At 34.3% G+C, this 19,968-nt stretch overlaps 3 protein-coding genes across 5 annotated transcripts in view; 2 read left to right on the top strand and 1 right to left on the bottom strand.

Annotated features, from left to right (window-relative positions):
• The window catches only part of LOC141401205 (protein Exd1 homolog), a 45,266-nt gene that overhangs the window by 15,058 nt on the left and 10,240 nt on the right, over positions 1-19,968 (top strand). The window lies entirely within an intron of this gene.
• On the top strand, positions 10,368-12,104 carry LOC141401207 (uncharacterized). The gene is made up of 3 exons (XM_073981215.1): positions 10,368-10,818; positions 10,885-11,222; positions 11,563-12,104. Exons 1-3 carry the CDS (start codon positions 10,687-10,689, stop codon positions 11,678-11,680), a joined length of 588 nt encoding a protein of 195 aa, XP_073837316.1. The 5' UTR covers positions 10,368-10,686; the 3' UTR covers positions 11,681-12,104.
• Positions 12,857-15,974, bottom strand: Rpn1 (regulatory particle non-ATPase 1). The gene is made up of 4 exons (XM_073981200.1): positions 15,838-15,974; positions 14,664-15,767; positions 13,776-14,603; positions 12,857-13,718 (listed from the first exon to the last, which is right to left on the bottom strand). The coding sequence occupies exons 2-4, from the start codon at positions 15,729-15,731 to the stop codon at positions 12,891-12,893; spliced, it is 2,724 nt and encodes a 907-aa protein (XP_073837301.1). The 5' UTR covers positions 15,732-15,767; positions 15,838-15,974; the 3' UTR covers positions 12,857-12,890.

Below are 19,968 nucleotides of genomic sequence, written 5' to 3'. Positions count from 1 at the left end.
AATATATTTATTTAATATTAAAATATAATAATTGACATTTTTCTTCACATCGATATTCGTCGGTATGAGTTAACGATTTCTACAATCGTTAACATAAAGTTATAGAATAACACAATCGTTAATTCAACCGAATATTTTCGTTAACTACCGATGTCGGTTCGTTATTTAAAAAAGTTACGGAATCGCACTACTGGCTATGTATGCAGGGCAATTATGAATAAAAATTTAGTTCGGAATTTGTTTTCTTTCTCCAATTTCACAGTTTTTTATTTCCATACTTAATCAATTTTTTTTCAATTAAATTTATTTCAATTCTTATTTACGTCCAAAAAGGAAATACAGTGTGCCACAAATGTCTTCGTACCCCTACAAGATTTTCCTTAATCGATGTAAGAACACGATGATAAAAGAAAGATGTAAATATTAACAATGATAGGCTGTTTGCTGCAGCAGACCTTTATTCAAGTTTCGAAAGAAGAGTGTATTTTGATGAACCATAACGGACTTATTACGCCAAACCCGAAAAAGGTTGATATTTCGACACCACAAAAGTCTTCGTACCCCTAACAGAATTTATCAAAATGGACACTAAAATCTGTTAAAAGTGATGTCATTGGTTTCTGTTTCGACGTGTTTCTGCCAGACTCAATATTTTGAGGGGTTTTCATTGCGTCTTCAGCGTAGAGTAACCTTATATTGGCGTATTTATAGCTTGATAGAGAAATTTAAATCTTATAGTGAATATAGACACTGTTCGCAACTAAACTCCTAAAAATTTGACGGAGTTTACACTATTATCCTTTGTCTAGCGTTTTGAAACAATATACGTCTGATTTAACCTAATATTATAGGTAATACACCTTAATTATGCCCTTTATATATGACTTTATGTCTTAAGGCATCTCAATTTTTCTGAACGGGAATATAAATTTATCTCAATAATGTAAATTTATCATAGATTTCAGGTGAATGCATCTATTTATTCCAATTAGTAAATACCACTAACTGCGGTATGGCTCAAAATCACAACATAATTAATATATGCCTATCGACTAAATTTCTTATTTTAAGGTAATCAGGTTTTGTTGTTATTTTCACACCTTCGATCCACCAAATAAACCCCAAATTCAGTACTTAACTTCAAGGAAGTATATGAAATCCCTACTAAATGTGAAAGTCGCATTTTTTCATTCACGTGCAAGGTCTAGGCGTTATTTGCTTTTTACATAATTTACAAAAGGAGTGTTAGTATTTGTTCAATATTTTCGAACTGCATTTATGGCCGCCTTTTGTACAATTACATCAATCATAATATTGCAGTGTGATTTCTAGAGGTCTTACCTTATATTCGACACAAAAATAAACAGATCTTTAGTTGTCATATGCAAGATATGATCATATCTTTAGTAACCGTAAGTCAAATTACATTAAATTTTGGCCTTCTTTCAAGTGAAACTTCATTTTTGAAAGCGGCAAATCGGAGTTTTCTTTGAGTATACTTATTTGCGATTAGCAGAATTAACTCACTGAACGAAATATTTATCTTTGAAGATTAACTTGATCATTAAAGTTCAACAAACATGTCCCATTTGTTTTGAATGTTTTTTTTTTCACAAATCTTACTACATATTCAGCGCAACAGACCAGAAAAGTATCCGAACATCTCTTCCTTATTGACTTATAACAGAAACCGTGGAAATTTGAAGAAATTTGAATAAAATCAAAGAAGTTCCGAAAAGTACGAAGACTTTTGTGGGATCAATAAGGGCACATTTTTTAGTATTTCGTGAATAACATTTGAATTATTTAACAAAATTCGCCAGTTCTTTCAAGTAACATGGATGAAATGTATAAGAAGGACAAATACAGTTAAATATTTTGCAAAACTTTTTTCCAAGCTGCTGATTATCACTAATAAATATTTTATTACCAGGGGTACGAAGACATTTGTGGGACACTGTATGTATTTTTCGATTGGGCGAGAATATTCCATTCTTAAGTGATTCTAATGGTTTTCAACATTTTAAAACACTGATTTTAAAAGAATTTCATTTTTTAAATTATTCATGATTGCCCTGATAGTCTGCCGATTTTCTGATAAGAAGAATCTCTGCTTGAAAGACGCTACATTAAGCTTAAATGAGTGTTTGCTTAATGAATATTCGCAATGGATGCCGGCACCATCCATCTTGGATTCATCTGTGTATATTGGCAAGCCGTTCAGCCCTCCTTGGTCCCTCCTTGGAAAATTTGTAAAGGAGGGGCACCAACGTACACAAAAGTTTTTTTTTTTTTTTTTGGGGCGAAAGGTCTCTTGTACAAATTTCACTTTTTGTAAGCAAAATACCCTACGTATATCCCTGAGGGGCATATAATCGCTTAGGCGATTTCTCTCTTTTGACTATCAACTAGAGTTTGATAGTACCGGAACTACCTAGTACCTCCACAAAAAAAAAAGAAGATCAGAACTATGAAAACGCGTGAGATCAAGGAAGAAAACGGTGAATTGAAATGTCAATCGATAATTCAGAAATGTACCGATTTATTTAGCTTCCGGAGAAAGTTCCAATGCAACACCGTCTAAAACTGGTGACTGGAATGTGGGAATTTTACGAATACGAGTTCCGTCTTTTCCAGGTTTGACTCCAAGACCATAATCATTGGTCCAGCTTAACAGTCACCAGTCTAGTTTTCAGCTGGTCGTCGAAACACACAAACATTTCATTTATTACCAGAAACAAGTGGTAAGGTGAGAGAACTCCACCCTGCGGTTTACTTTTTTTTTACAAGTCATCCTCACGGAACTCTCTCTCCTTTATGCAAATTGATAATCATATTATGAATCCACTCCTTTAGAACAGTCCCGAACAGACATTTGTCGCTGGTTACGAAGTGTTTCGGCAATTCACACACACACGACCCGAACGCAAAGAAAGAGCGTGCAAGAGAGAGAAAATGTTTTGATTTGTCTTTGTTTTATAGCTTGCGAGCATACAAACTTACTAACACACTGTCATAAATTGCCAATGTTTTGAATACATTCACATCTTGGCTTTCCTCTTCTTGGTCGACACTGCTTTAGAACAGTGTTCACCAGCAACAACAAATTCAACAGCTTCGTTTGTGTTGGGCACACACACGAGATTATCTGTCCCTCTCTAGATAAACATCGTGTGCGTTGATTCATTGCTAAAACAAAGAAGATGATCGGTGGTGAGAGTAACGTTCAAACTCACCACAACTGAGATTGTGTGTGTTCACACAGACACGGCTCGCGAGCCCAGTGGTGATTAATGTGCGCTTACTGAGAGCAAGTGAGCGAAAACATCAATGTAAAATGCATTGAAATGTATGCTCACTTGCTCTCAGTAAGCGCACATTGCCTATCCATGCTTTAGAATAGATTCAAGCTTTATATCAGAGCTGAGCAAAATCGAGAGAATGGCAAATTTAAGGGAGAATTAATATTTAATTTTTCTTGATGTTTCATTACTTATTTCAACATTTTTTAAATATTAATGGTGTCCACAATGCAAATTATTAAAAAAATATAAATAAAAAATTGCATAAACTTTTAATTGTTTATGGTTCACAAAAAACTAAGAGTACGTTTTCACAATTTGCCTGTGTGCTAGCACACAGGCGTGCTCACTCCTGCTTTACATCTATATCACTGTTGGGCAGAAATGCTCGGCCTCATACACAAAAGTGTAAAAAATACATGAGTCTCTCGCAATTTGCCCACCATTGATCTATATCGAGCATTGATGTCAATGCCTGTACGTTGTCGTAACAACAGAGAATAACGAATTCAAATGAGAGCTATGTCAGCCGTTATTTAACAAAGGGGCATTACTCTCTCATCAATTCTCTCTCATTTATTTTGGACACCAATGATATCGAGAAAAATCGTCAAGGTAACTTTTGAATTTTCCATATGCTACTTATCGTGGCGAAGCACCTCATGTTGGTCGGTTTCTACGGATTTACTCTTGATGTAAGTATGCAGAGACTCCTGATCTTTTTGGAATCTAATTGTGGCCTAATTTACTAAACAATAGTCCGAAATTTCCATTGCTGCCACAAAATACGCGCAAAATTTGTTTTGCCAGCTAATACAAGACTACTCCATCGGTCCAAGTTTTGACTGTGTTAGAAAATCTAAAACATTTTGCGAGCGGAAGACGATTTTTGTACTTGTTCCGTTTGAATTACTCTCTGAGTGATGATGTAATTATGTACATTTATTTTAGAGATGCACAAAACAGTAGTCTAGCGTAAATTTCATTTCGTTTCATATATTGTCACATACATATCGTCACCATAAATGCCGGAAGACGTAACCCACAAAAATAAAACTTTACAGGAGAAGCAAAAAACGTTATAAAATTAAAAACTGATTTATGGAATATTAATCTTATGAAGGCGAGTATATGGGATATTATCGATCATATACGAAGGGGAATTAATACTGAAACCAAAACCGCTGAAGTGCTTAGTATTGAGATCCTCCATTACAACAAAATCGGTAATATTATCCCATTTTCCGAAATGCCATTTCTTGAATAGCATCGTTGTTTTTGAACGTAGAAGCTTGAAATTTTGCCAGAGCATGTATTTTAGCTTTATGTATCAGATTCCACCAAAAAACGAATTCGAATTTTCATGTCGGTTACGTCTTCCGGCATTTATGGTGACGATATATTGTTTTGTGCATCCCTAATTTATTTTCTTTATAAATGTTTTTCATTTCAAATTTTCATAGAACAAAAAATGAGCCTCATATCAATTGTATGCTTTTTGAAGTAAGGCAACGCTTTTCGAGTAAAATTACGTTAAGCCGGGATGAACACGGCGAGAGTATTTGTATGCAGATTAATTAATTAAAGGCGCGTGCTCTCCTTGTTTATCTACTGTAGTTAGTACTTACTAATTGTACCATGATAAAAACGTTCTGATTTTACTACAAAAATATTCACTAACTTTAAGATAGAGATCTTAATGAAATTATTTTATAACTGAATTCTTTTTTGTTTTTTATATTATTTTCTTTAATTATTTTTGTGATTTACCAAGAAGTATGTATTATTCTACACACCTTTAACGTCAAGTGCATTGAATGCAATTACATATCATTACATATTAAATTCAACTTAAAATTATTTTTAACTACATTTTTATAAAATTATCATTTGTTATTATTAAAGAAACTATTATTTCGAATGAATTGAAAAAATAATAAAATTATATGTTCTTTATTTACTCAAGGAATATTTGCATTGTTCATTTCCTTTGGAGTCCATTTGAAAGAAAATGGAAGATAAGAGATAATAAATCCAAAAAAAGTTTGCATTATAAACCAAAAATAAGACAGTCCGTGACAAGATTTTTCTACAGATGAGCTGAAACCTTTATTATACGCTGACGATTTAAAAATGTTATGTCGTGCAAAAACCCATGAACACTTCAGAACATTGCAGTCTGATTTGTATAGGCTTTCTAATTGGGGTGAGCGCAATCGTTTGAAGTTAAACGTAAAGAAATGCTTTCACGTTTCTTATTATAGAATACTTAATCCTATTCAATATGATTTCCGTATAGCTTCAACGGCTTTGCAAAAAGTTAATGAAATTGAAGTCTTAGGTGTGGTTTTTGATTATAAATTGAGCTTTACTCCGCACATAGACCGTTTGGTGCCGAAGGCTTATGCTATGCTAGCTTTCATTAGACGTCACTGCAATGACTTCAAGGATCCATACATTTTGAAAACTTTGTTTACCTCTATTATAAGGTCTAAATTAAAATACTGTGCTATGATTTGGAATCCTCATTCAGCAATTAATGTTTACAGAATCGAACGAATCCAGAAAAAGTTTTTAAAGATGGCGTTACGTTCATTAAATTTTACTCAGCCAATGCCAACATATGAGTCTAGATGTTTACTTATTGGGATGGAAACCTTGGAAATTAGACGTAAATTACAGTCAATGATGTTCATTTATGATGTTATTAACAATAATGTCAATTGTCCTTCTATTTTAAATAAATTATCCTTCACTGTTCCTTGTCGCAGTCTTCGAGGATACAATATGTTCGCGATAGATATGTATATATCGACAAAATTATATAATAAATAGTCCACATATAGGGACTTTGCAAAATTTTAATGCCCTTAATAGAATATCCATGGTTGATTTTAATGCACCAAGGGAATCTTTTAAACGTTTCTTAAAAAGCCATATAAACTAATATATTATGTACAGTGACACAGAAAAGTATACATACACCCTACAAAAATGCAGTTTTGGCTAAATCGTTGGGTTTTTTACAGCAACAACTGCACTGTGTGGCTCGTTAGTGACAAAATAACCATAATTACACATATTTATTTTAATCTAATACTTACATTTAATACAATTAAAGAAATTAAATTTTCACAACACAGAAAAGTATACATACACCCGAAGGAAATACGAGTATTATCGTAAAACGTATGGAATTAGTAGCAAAACTTATAAATTTGTTAGTTTTGGCGAATGTGTCTGGGAGTCTGAGATATATTTTAGAGAAAAGAAAGTAATTTTTGGGGTTCAAATGCCGTTATTTAGGGTCAAGTTTCTTATATACCTCGTTAAAGAAAAGTATATTTATTTTTTGCGTTTTTAGGTATTGTACTTTATAAAAAGCACAAAATTCGTATCAGATGGCAAATCTTGAGACCCTAGAAAGCTTTGAAGTTGTTTTTGTGCGTAATATACCTTCCTGAACACCGATAAATGCACGTTTTCCCTCAGATTTCTCAGGAAGTGAATAGATTCCGCGAAATTCTTGGTGCAAATTACATATAGATGGCCTTGAATTGCCTTGTAATATTGTCGGATACAATCCCGATTCTTAGAATACGTTTTGTACAGTTATCACCTGCTTTTTATGGATAGCTTCAAACCTTTAGGGCCTGTTTATGTATGTCGATAAGAAAACGAATGCGGAAGAAAAACTACCAAATTTGAGTGTGTATTTCAAATTTGTTTTTTGTTTTGAAGCAAAAGCAAATAAAATAATATTTCAAAAACTAAAGTTTGGGTGTCTTTCATGCGCACACATTTTCGTTTCGAAATACATAAACTGGGGGTTAATTTTTTTAAAGATAATTTTTTAACAATAATCAGCCTTATTACGGTTGGCGTAGTCGTATCCAAAATTGCAAATTGACGTGTCGTAACGTCTAATTGGTATTATGTATGTCGTACACGACATTTTCGCAACGACTAATTGGTATTATGTATGTCGTATACGAGATATTACAACTCTGTATGCCATTCTTTTACAATTTTGCTACCACGAGAGGCGTTTTATTACGAGAAACGCTGTGAAATTAGTCGTTAGAGATTTTGTTGACGACAACAGACAAATATCTTAAAACGTTAATAAAAACGAACAAATAAAATGGATTTAAACAAAAGGTATGTGTCTATATAACAAAAAGATTATATATTCGTATAAATTTTATAATATTGCACATGTTTTAGAACAAAAGTCACCACAAAAAAGCAGTTTGACACAATGGTCCAGATTTTGCAGAACAATCCAAATTTGGCCAGAGGTTACAGCAATGGAATAAAAAAAATTAGCGTGAAAGAAGAGTGGAATAAAATTAGTACGAAACTCAACATTTTAGGACCGCCAGTACGAACGTACGAACAGGTGAGGGTTGGATGAAAGTCTGGGCGGACTACAAATTCAAGTTAAGGAAGAAGTTAGTTCACAATAAGGCGGAATGTCGTGCTACAGGTGGAGGATCCTTCAAACAGTACATACTAACAGACACGGAAGAAGCAGCATCCAGCTTGTTACAATTGGATACAATTGTAAACGCGGGCAATCAGTCAATTGGAATCCAGCAGCCTTCAACGCTTCGAGAAACAACCACTGAGGAAGAACTGTTTGAAGCATGTATAATCCATGAAGATTTAGAAAACCACGATCCCTGCACAGTTACTCCCCAAAGCGTAAGCAGGCCTCATGCAAAAGAGCCGCAGGTCGTAGTGAATCAGGATCCCCGCACAATAACCCCTGTAAGCATAGGTATCACTCATGGAAATGAGCAACAGGTCCAAGTGAACCAGGATCTATGCCCACTAGTCACAAATACACCTCACAGAAATGGATTTCAGCAACAGCAACTGAGTATCAGTCATGGAAAATATGTTTGATTCTTGTCGTAACTGTTTTCGTCTTACTTTTAAATCGTTCGGAGTATATTCATCCTCATCGTCGGATATAAAATAACCCACACTTAACATTTTTATGGTTTATTAATAAATAATTGTTTTTTTATTTTAACTGACTCTATTTTTTGTTTTCTTTTTTATAACAGGGTGGCGTGTAATAGTCGAAAATGTTAATAATCTTCAACACCCTGTATTTTTGCAATCTATTACAAAACAGACGTAGTCGAAAATTTTACATAATACCAAAAATTATTGACTACGACAACGCCTACGACTACGTCTACGACACTTGAACGCCTACGACAGACAACGCCAACCGTAATAAGGGTGAATATTATTATACTAATGTAACTTTGTTTAAGTAGTAAGCGATCCCTTTTATTTATACTACATCTAAATCATGTTATATAAATCGAATTGTAGTTTACAGCCTTAGGTCGTAAGACTGGGCATTATTGTTAAAAAAATAAATAAAAAATCGAGGTTCGATCGAAATCATTGATCGAATGTTTCGAGAGTAACCTATGTGTTCTTCAGGGAATATTATGAAGGTAGATTTCAAAAAATTTTGTTTATTTAAAAGCAAAAAATAAAGAACAAAATGATAAATAAAACAATGTAAATATTTGTGGAATTTGTTCAGTAACACACTTATTTGGCTACGAGAAATTACTCGCAAATTTATGTTCAATTACTCGATAAAGAATGTTGTCATTCCAACATTAGGTGTGTTCGTTTACTCAACAATTTGTACAAATTTGTACAAGTTCAGTAACTTCTTGTAATCGGCTAAGGTCTTTTGCATTGTACTGTAGAGTAAACGAACAACATCCAGTAACAATTTGTCCAAATTTCGAGTAAACGAACTCACATATTGAGTGCTCGCCTCGAAACAACTCGATATCGAATCACATATGGTCAGTTCCTTTACTTTTGAAAATGGTAAATCCGGCAAAAGTAGTAAAAGTTGTAAGGGGTAGTTTACACTATGTGTAAATGTCATATGACATGAAATTTTCCATCATTATATAGTCGCCAATATGTGCAATATTGGGGATTTTCCTTACGCCACTTTGTGCGTCTACACCAGCAAAAATGTAATAAAATTACGTCTCTAAATTGCTTGCGTGGGTAGATATAGAATGTTTTTATTTCGTGTCATATGACATTGATAGATAGTGTAAACTACCTCTAAGTTGCTCACATTTGAATTATATGGTGTTAGAAGTAAAGGATCGCTTTTCGAGTAAATAGTGGCAAAACTTGAAGATTCTTGCACGTAAAGGAACAGACCTTTAATTAGATCCCTTCTCTCCACTTATAGTACGTTTATATATAAACGGATTTAACAAACCCACTGGGTTTCAAATGTCAATTCCATTGTGTATATTTCAAATAAATCCTCATAAAGAGGGTTAACCCTGCAAAAAGCTATAATATAAACATGGCCTTAGTCCCAATTTACATTAGGCGAGTTTACTTGCGGCAAGTCCCAGTTTGTAGAAGAGACACGTAAGGGGAATGGAAATGGAAAAAAATTGCTCATACCGACAATTCTCAGGCAATTAATTTTATTTTTATTTTTTTTATTTTTTGAAATTTTGCCTGTTAGGGCGAAGATCATTTTTTTTTAATGATTTTATTAATTTTCTCGTTTAGAGTTAAGCTTAATGATTTTATATTTTTCGTATTTGACATTATTTTCATTGTTTTAAAAACAAAACTTGTCGGAACAGAATTGCCTTTTATAAACGCAAGAGACAAGTTTATAAAGGAACGAGAAAAATTGCCGCAAGTAAAGTCGCCTAATGTAAATTGGGTTTTATGGGCTGCGTACATAAGCTGCCTTGCCTGCTTACCTTACTTACTTCTGATAAAAGAATAAAAAAGAAAAGGGCAACCCAGTTTGAAATTTGCTCGGCCTTCTTTATTCTTTTATTTTTATTATGTCAGAAATGAAGCAGGAAAGCAAGGCAACCAGGCGAAGCAGCTTATGTACCCAGGCCTTTAGGGCCAGAGCAGAATCAATCGTCGCTTGCTTCCCCAAATGTCAAATAATAAAGGAATGCCAGAGCCTCTTTGCAAATCCGCCTGCGTTCTTCTTTAGAAGGCTCTGGCATTCCTTTATAATTTGACATTTCGGAAGCAAGCAAAGCAAGCGACGATTGATTCTGTTTCTACCTTTATATTGCATATTCGTGTCGAAAATCTCGTGGAAAAAAATCAAATCTATACTGCGAAGCATTTCTAATTGCCGTGTGAACGTGGTTTAAAAACCCCCGTTATCAGCTGTTTTCTTCATTTAAAACCGTTAAATTAACATATACTACCTTTTTAAGCGACTGCTGGCTGCTATCAGCTGTTATTGCCAATTTTTTATTGAAGGATTGAAGGGTGATAATTTCAATAATTTCTTAGTTTTCTGGTGGAAATTGTTTATATTTTCTAAAAAAATATGTACGAATATGCTGCTTCCGATTCAATATTAAGTGGTGTATCAAATATTTATTTGGTTAGCATTGCTACAGCGCTTTTAGCCGTTGTTATTGCCCTATATTTTAGTAATCTACTTAAAGAAGAAGTGAGCGTAAGTAAACAAAAACCTTGGCAATTAGTCAAGATGTTGATTGATATGGATATGAAATTCTTTTAGGAAATCATCGTCCAAAGAAATGGCTATGAAGAAGATGATATAGAAGATGAATATTTGCAAGAGAATGCCGTGAAAGCATCTGAAATGGAAAATCATTATTATTCCAATAATGAACGTTATATGGAAACTTATTCAGAAGACATGAGTACCGATGAATATGATGAAGACGAATTGGAGTACATTAAACGTAACTATGGAACATCTACAGAAACAAATAGTGAATATGATGATGATGACGATGGCATTCATACTGATGGTTTGGTTGGTAAATTAAAGTCGAAAAGAGCTAAAGAATTGGAGGCCAAGCTGACAAGGGATCAATTGGAGGAGGAAAGAAGGTAGGGATGTACAACGTACATTTAGGCAATTTTCCCTGCCGCAATTTTTAGTTTGATGGAGAGAGAGGTGAAGCATATGGTAACCCTTTGCCTCTCAACACCCTCTCTCACCGACTACTCTTTTTTGCCGCAAGGAAAATTGCCTAATGTAAATATGGACATACAAGTGGTAAGCGAGTTATGTTTGGTCGCCAGGAAAAAAGGAAATAACGAATAATCTTAAGAATATGTCAAATTGAGTGGTGCTTTTGCATATTAATGTGGCCACATTTCGACGAAATGTGTTCACGAATGATTTCTGGGGATTTCAATCTCAATATTTCTCTTCTTAACTTTCCAGAATTGAAAGAGAACAATTAGCTGCTATCTTTGAGTTGCTGAAGAAACAAGAAGCTGAGCTAAATATGAAGGAAATTGATGAAAATGAATTAACCGCCCAATTAAGTCTATATCGTTGAAACATCTGTCAACAGTAAACACAAACAACAAAACAAAGCACAAAACAAATGGTTTACAAATAGTCCAAAGAAGAAGTACTTTAAACCTAAACCACCTTACACGAGTTACAAAATAGTAAATAATAATCTAATAACATATTTTTGTAGTGTTATATTTTTTATAAAGAAACTTTTATGTAGATTAAGGATTGTTCTATAAAATCTATATGATGTATGTTTAGTTTAGATGATAACTTCTTCTATTTTTGAAGAATATTCTTAGAGGAAACATCACAAAAATGTTTGATTTTTAAAGTTAATTTGGTGATATTAGATAAATGTATCAATGTTCATTGTTATAGTTGCAATTACTAAGTTATTAACAATACTTAATAGTGTTATCGAATCAAATGTTGAAAATAAAAATTAGAAAATAGAAAAATGATCTACGTGCATTTTTAAGACACCTCTTTAGAAGATTCTCTAAAAGATTTTTTATGAACGCTATACTTGGGGGATTTTAGAAGTGTTATTTTAAGTATTCGAAGAGAAAATTTCTGTTCCAGTTATTTTAATTGTATGATTTTCACATTTGACAACACAACTGCAGTTGAGTTGCTATCCATAACCCACCCCTAAGGCTTATAAACGTGAACTTTCCAAACACTTATCTTAAGTCTTCAAACGTAGATTTTAAAACACTTTCCCATGATATTCGCAGCGTGAATTTTTAAAGACTTATCTAAGGCTTTTGAACGTGGGTTTTTGCAGGACCTATACCTTATACCTTTGAAGGTGGAGTTTCAAAAAGCTCATGACGTTTGAAAGTAAACTTTTAAAGCCGTTAAACTTGGAAGTAGTGGCTAACCTCAGCTTTATGCAATCCTTTAAAAACCTTCATTGTAAAATGAGGCTGTCAAGAAATAAAAATTAAAAATTATCATTAAAAAATGTTTATTTAATGTCCTCGATATTCCTTTGTTATCTAAGCAAGGACTAACTCGACTTAAGATTACGCTTTTCGTTGTGGTCAGCACAATAACCACCCTAATATTGTTTCTTTGCTGCTGCTGTAATGCATTAAGCCTTTTTTATATAAAAAGAAAAAGCCTTAAAATGTTTAAATTAGAAATCGACGAAATAATAGAAGAAGAAAAGCACATTACAATTATTTAATTAGTACAATACATTTGTTAATTTCTTTTTTTTCGTTTGCATTTTATAGCTCGGCTTATTTAACATAATTGGGATTTTTCTTAAGTATAACGAAACCTTCCATAATTGGCGTCAGGGTAATATATTCCTCTGTAGCCAATTCAGCACGTTCGCCCATTGCCAACAACACAGGTGTGGTGTGTGTTTGGAAACCTGTAATTGTTTTAGGTTTGCCAGCTTGACCCACAACATCAATAGCCATACCAACACGTACGGGTACTTGCAGTTGGTTAAGATCTTCATCGAAGGTTACCAACATACGTGCCTGCATGGCTGGTACTAATGTGTAGAGCAGATAATGAGAACGTCCCAAGATGAGATTTTTAACATCGAGCAGGGAAACCAATGTAGCCATAAGACCAGCCACCGCCATAGGATTCATAAGTTGACGATCACTGTGATATGGGCTAAGGGTAAGGGTACCCTTACCCAAATGGGTCAAACTTTGGGCAATGCGTACCATAAACAAGTTGCTTGGATCCTTGGAGTGATATTGGGCCAATTGTCTTAACATTGCAGCCAAGCGAGCATTATTGGTGCCAGCACCAACAAGACCCATGGCAAAAATGGCATTATGTGCCACTTCGGCGTCGCTGTCGTGGGAAAATTTACTCAATGTATCCAATATGTTGAGTTTGGGATTGGAGGCAGATATTAAACCCAAGGCCAGGGGTACGGCACGTCGTATGCATGGTTCACAATAACGTAACAAATTGCCAAATGAACGGAAAGCCATTTCAGCACCAATATCTTCACCCATGGCTATGAGGGCAATACCCAAAACAGCAATGGATTGTGTTGCAGAGAGGTCCTTTTCTTTCTCCTTCTCCTTTTCGGCCTTTTCCTAAAATAAAAGCAATTTTTATAGAAATCCATTAATCTATTATTCGCAAAATCCTACCTTTTCTTTATTGTTCTTATCCTTTTTATTTTTATCCTCATTTTCGCTGTTACTTGAGGTTTCATAATGATCGGAGCAAATGTGCAAGAGTTGTTGGATTTTCAAAACATTACCAGTACCAGCATAGGCGCAAATATCAACCATGGTCATGGCCATCGACTTGTAGGGCTCCTCTACCACCTCCAAGGTTAACATAACAGCTTCCGTGGCCTTTTGACGTCCCAAATAGAGTAGACCCAAGCCCAAAAATAGAAAACGGGCAAAGGTATCCTTTAAATCAGATTTAGTTAAGAACATAATGGTCTGCAATAAAATCTCTGTGATTTCAGCATTGCAGGAACCCACTCCGATTAAGCCCAGCGATAAAGCCGTAATACCCATAATTTCCACACTTGGTTGTTGTGAGAAAACAGTCTTCAAGGTATCAATGACAATGGAACGATTCGAACCGGCATAAGCAATACCCAAACCCAAGATGGCTCCAATACGCATGGAAGTATTTTGATTGTGTATATAATCCGAAAGCAAGGCATGGGCAGGATCGACTTCATTGCGTATGCCACAATTGACAATACCGCAAGCCAAGAGGGCACCTGACTTAATATAATCCTCCGTGGAATATAAATATTTATCAATCATGGTCAAACCACCATCAACATCCCACAACAAAATGAGACCCAATGAGGCGGTAGCTGATAGCATGCCATGTTCTTTGTTCTTATAGAGCCACTTATTGCCATCCTCGGAAAGAAGTTTGTCAACACCAAAACCGGCATTTACGAAGCCATTTACAAAACTAGCGGCCAGATTTTGTTTGGCAGAATCAACCTTGAAAATAAAAGTCAAAATTAGTTAACAATTCCATTATTTGTCTAGCACTGTACTTACCTGTATAGAGGCAAATCTTGTCCTGGCATTATCCAAGTGGGATTTGTAAATGTCCTCCGGGGTCTTTGGTTCCATAATATCCAATTCTCTGGCCAAATTCAAAAAGTGCTTATTCAAATTGGCATTGGACATAATTTCCATGAGATCATCATAATCGGGGAATGATTCATCCAATTCCAAGCAAACCTGTTGGCGAGCCAACATAAATGCCAACTGCTTTTGCACCGCAGTATCCTTTGTCTCCTTAAAGATTTCCGTAATCTTATCCATATCATTTAACATCAAAGCCAATCGCATGGCCTGGGTGTATTGGTTAAACTTCCGCGACAATTGTAATGCAGTCTCCAAGATAATGGTATTATCCGGCTCCGGAACATAGGGATAACAGGATTGTAAATACAAACACACTCTAGGATATGCTGACTCATCCACATATTCTTGTAATAAATGCAAATGATCAATTTCGATCAATAAATCACAGGCATCAGCCTCAGCATTATGTTCCATATTGTAGGGTATAATTTGTTTTACCAATTCAATCAATTGTGCCCTAAACTCCCCAGAGGTATCCAAGTAATGGGCCGCAATCTCACCAGATAAATGGCGTACATATTCATGGCCCCATTCACCAATCTTTTGTGATCGATCACACAAGAAACGATAAGCCAGACAATCCTTGCCAGAGCCCATGGTCATGGATAGAACTGAAATAATGTCAGCACACAAATAGCGGGTCTTTTCATCGGGCATTTGCTTGTAAAGGGTCTTCATGGTCTCATAATGGGGCCTCATGAATTTCAATGGCTTGGGTACCGATGTCATTGAAGTTGTAGAGGCACGAATCAATTTTGCCATCATTTCCAAAGCAGGCATATACAGTTTGGTATCTGGTTCCTGTAAACGTTGCACCAACATATCCAATTCCTCCTGCAACTGTTGGTCTTCATCGGATAATTCTTGTTCTTTTTCATCTTTGCTGGGATCTTTCTTATCCGTAGCTGGCTTTTCATCCTTCTTTTCATTTGTGGCAGTAGGTTTCTTTTCGGCTTTTGCGGTATCGCTTGGCATTTTGATAGATTACCTTGATTTCTGTGCTTTAAATATCTGCCAAGGGTAGAAACATAAAAATGTTATAAAATTAATCATGTTTCTGGTGAAAATCTATGATAATTACCTTTAATTTTTCCTATTACAAATTGTAATTGTATTGCAAAAATTCGCGTTTCTTCAACAATTACTGTGCAAGTTTTGGTTTGTCAAAAGCCAGTGTTGCCAGTAACAAATTTTTCTTGAATAATTTGCTGAGTCTCGCAAACAGGGTTGTATTTGTATTGCATTGTAGAAAGAGATAGATATACAATACGATTGGGAAATATACACTGTGCAAAAATTAAGAAGTTTTAAAATAATTTTAAGTTTAAAAAACTTTGCAAAATAGTATTCGTTAGCCTCGGCTAGAGTGATTTCAATGATCTAATTTTTTTGAAATTAGGCGTTATTATGTGCTTTTTACATTAGCACTAAAAACAGGTTTTAGGACTGTTTCGTCATTTATTTGCTAAAACAGGCAACATTTTGCGTCATTTACCATACAAAAATAAATGACGATAGCTGCGTCGTTTATTCTAAACAACGCACGAAAACACCATACTAATATACGCAACCCTGTTTTTCGTCATAAACTACCAAAAAATGCAACTGTTTTATAATGTCTTTGTTTTTTTTTGTGTGTTGTAGAAAAACAAAAATAATCAAACGATGACAAAAATGTAAATAAATGGTTAAAAAAACTTGCAAAAGTTATATTTTTTTTTTAATTTTAAATTAATACTATGTTTACATTTACGAAATCCACTCGATTTCAGCTGTCAATTCCTTTGCGTATACGTCAAATGAAAACTCATCTGAAATCGATTGGATTTCATTTGACGTTTGAGCAATGGAATTGACAGTTGAAATCGAGTGGATTTCGTAAATGTAAACATAGTATAAGTCATGTTATTTGGTAAACATTAGTGTTGTGAAATTCTTATTTTTCGAAATTAAAATTACCCTGTAGGAAATGTCAATAGTGAATCTATACTGACTTACTACTGACATTGTCAACAGTACTACTGACAAACTGTAGACAACTAATGTAATTTCCTATAGACATTTTGTATGAACGTGTCATTCGAAAGTCAGTACTGACAATGGAACTAGTATGTCAATAGTACGTCAGTAGTTCCTGAGGAACCATGTGTTGACATTGGAGGTAGTGAGTCAGTATAGTCATTGGAGGTAGTAAGTCAGTATAGACAATGGAGGTAGTGAGTCAATAGTACCAGATATTCAATACTAAATTTTTTAACTTATTTGGAACTTTTCATAGATAAAACAGCTATATAGTCCGTTTAATAAGAAGATGAAGCTACACATTTGTTTAAATACTATATTTCATTAAAGAATAAAACAAATAATATTAAAAATGCTAAAAATGTACAAATTGCGTATTACAGTATTTTTATCTTTTTAAATGGCTAAGCCAAAGATTCCACATAAGTAAAAATTAGTAAATAAAGACAATGTTTTCAAGGCTGCTTAAACATTTAACATATAAATAATAAAAAACGTTTTCGTTTTATTTTCTTGGCCAAGTCGCACCAATGACTTGTCTGCTTAAAATAGTTCTTCTTCTGTTGCACTTAACGTTTTATCAGGCGATTCGCTGAATGTTGATATAACATCTAGGAATTGAAAAGAATAAACATTTATAAATATACATAAATAAAAATATGTCCTTAAATTTGCTTGCCTATTACAGCTGTATAACATAGGAAAAATCTCACAATCGATTTTTGCCAACTAAAGCTTCGTTCCCGTACTTTTTAATAGTAAAACTCGTAAAAGAGAGAAAGAGAGAAAAATTGTTGTCACAAAAAAGTTTTTTCAAAAAGTTCGGGAACGGAAAAATGGAAAATACGTCAAAAAAACTGGAACAAATGTCAAAGTCGGCGTATCAGCCAATCAGACGCCGGCAACCATGTTACTATTTTTTTACTCGCCCAAATTTGTCGTGTAAAAAGTTTTTAAAGAGAGCGTCATTCAGCGCCATTTTTGTTTAAAGAGAAGTGAACATTTTACAACTTTTCTGTGTACGGGAACGCTTTTTCGAGTAAAATGTGTAAAAGTCGTAAAAATTGTAAAAACTTTTTAGTTCTGGAACACAGCTTAATTCTTCAACATTTTAATTCATTATTATGTTTAGTTGCATTCAGCATTTCCAGCGAGACGGGACAATATATACATCAGGCTCCACAATATTCTCTAAAGGTTCCACATTATGTCTAATTGTCGAAATTTCCTCACAAATGTTGTTAGTCGCCTCAGAATTCGTACTTTGCTATAGAATTGTTTATTTTTTCACATGTCTTTCATATTTTCTTTTGCTCATACTTGTTATTGGAATTATATGCTTTAAGTTTTCGCGATATTTTATTGATTTTTACAAACACACTTTTTTCACCGACCGCAAAAATTATTTTACGCCAAACAATTGAGAAAATTAAAAAAAGACGCTTCGTCAAAATACACAATGCTTCTTCTTATTAAGGTAAAGGTATCAATAGTTGACAACCTGGTGACAAAGTGTTGACTTTGTCACCATATTAGTAGACAAAGTGGCGACATGTCAACACATGACCCTACACTTCCTACAGGGTTATTATGAGCGTGTGTATGTGTTATAGTATCCGTGTGTATGTGCGATTGTGTGCGTACGCAAATGACGCAAAAAACCAGATGTAAATACACTTCATTTGTTTCTAGGATTTCGTAAAACGAAATCATTTAATGTGCATATGTAAATTGGACTTTAGATCGAGTTCCCCACTATAGCAATCTCATAAAATTACTTTAGTACGGAACTCAATATAAAGCGCTCGGCACATACGGTGCGTTGAGCGTCGCGCTACAACAACCACATGAAAAATGTATAAGTGATGCCAAGTTTTTTGAAAAACACAACATGGCTGACACATTAGAGTTGAACATAATTTAACTTTTTTGGGACAACGCGTGTCCCAACGTGTCACTAAAGCGCTCGGCACATACGGTCCGTTTAGTGACACGTTGGGACATGCGTTGTCCCAAAAAAGTTAAATTATGTTTAACTTTAATGCGTCAGCCATGTGGTTGTTTTTCAAAAAACTTGGCATCACTTACACATTTTTCATGTGGTTGTTGTAGCGTGACGCTCAACGCATCGTATGTGCCGAGCGCTTAAACGGACCGTATGTGCCGAGGGCTTAAGACATGGCTGAGCTCGCTTGTGTGCTAGCACACAGGAAAATTGTGAAAACGTACTCTTAATTTTTGTGAACCATGAATAATTAAACATTTATTCAATTTTTTATTTATATTTTTTAATAATTTGCATTGTGGTTGATTTAGTGTAGTTTTTTAATGTTAAAATAGTGTTGAAATAAGTAATGAAATATCAAGAAAAATTAAATATTAATTCTCCCTTAAATTTCCCTCTCTCTCCATTTTGCTCAGCCCTGATCTAAGAACTCCTAATTTCATGAAATTATTTCATTAGCTCTGTTCCAAAACTAAAAAGTTTTTAAAATTTTTACCACTTTTACACATTTTGCGTTCCCGTACACTAAATTTATATGAAAATCGTTTACGACTTTTACAACTTTTACCACTTTGTAAAGTACGGGAACAGGTTAATTGATATCTTAGCTGTGTTCCTTTACTTACCTTAGGTTACCATTTTTACCATTTGTTACCATTTTTAACCTACAAAGCGTTCCTTGACCCCAAAAAGTGGCAAAAGTGGAAGCAATTTTTAAGAGAGTGAGAGCGGAGAGAGGGATTGGCTTTCTCTTCTACCACAGGCTACCAGCAAAATTTCTGCAGGTAAAAATGGCAGAACTGATTTTTCGACTTTTGTTTGACGATTATTTCACAATGAAAAAGAAAAACAGAAGAAAAAGTCGAACGCTGGAAAAACTAAATTAAAAACTGTGAAATAAAAGACAAAAATTGATTTTTTTATGTTTCTTTTTGACATTGCTGCCAGATCTACCATTTTCCGTTCCTTTACTTTTCTGGTAAAAATGTTCATGAGAGAGCAATTTTGAGTAATTTTTACACTTTTCTCTTTTACCACTCTTACCATTTAAAAAGTAAAGGAACAAATCTCATTATAGTGTGGCCCGGAACATAAGAACCTTGGGATTATAGTACGTTTACATTTACGAATTCGAGTGGATTTCAACCGTCAATTCCTTTGTGTATACGTCAAATGAAATCTCAT

Source organism: Musca autumnalis, unplaced genomic scaffold (assembly GCF_047663935.1).
Source record: "Musca autumnalis isolate F117 unplaced genomic scaffold, ASM4766393v1 scaffold_4, whole genome shotgun sequence".
Taxonomy (NCBI): domain Eukaryota; kingdom Metazoa; phylum Arthropoda; class Insecta; order Diptera; family Muscidae; genus Musca; species Musca autumnalis.
The sequence above is the reverse complement of the archived record's forward strand: the minus strand, read 5'-3'. Positions and strand labels throughout refer to the sequence as shown.

Excerpts from the sequence above, each read along its gene's own strand:
- LOC141401207 (XM_073981215.1), top strand. The coding sequence starts at position 10,687 with ATGTACGAATATGCTGCTTCCGATTCAATATTAAGTGGTGTATCAAAT. Across the intron at positions 10,819-10,884 it reads TACTTAAAGAAGAAGTGAGC|GAAATCATCGTCCAAAGAAA; the intron begins GTAAGTAAACAA and ends AAATTCTTTTAG. Across the intron at positions 11,223-11,562 it reads CAATTGGAGGAGGAAAGAAG|AATTGAAAGAGAACAATTAG; the intron begins GTAGGGATGTAC and ends TTAACTTTCCAG.
- Rpn1 (XM_073981200.1), bottom strand. The coding sequence starts at position 15,731 with ATGCCAAGCGATACCGCAAAAGCCGAAAAGAAACCTACTGCCACAAAT. Across the intron at positions 14,604-14,663 it reads CAAGATTTGCCTCTATACAG|GTTGATTCTGCCAAACAAAA; the intron begins GTAAGTACAGTG and ends TTTATTTTCAAG. Across the intron at positions 13,719-13,775 it reads ATAAGAACAATAAAGAAAAG|GAAAAGGCCGAAAAGGAGAA; the intron begins GTAGGATTTTGC and ends CTTTTATTTTAG.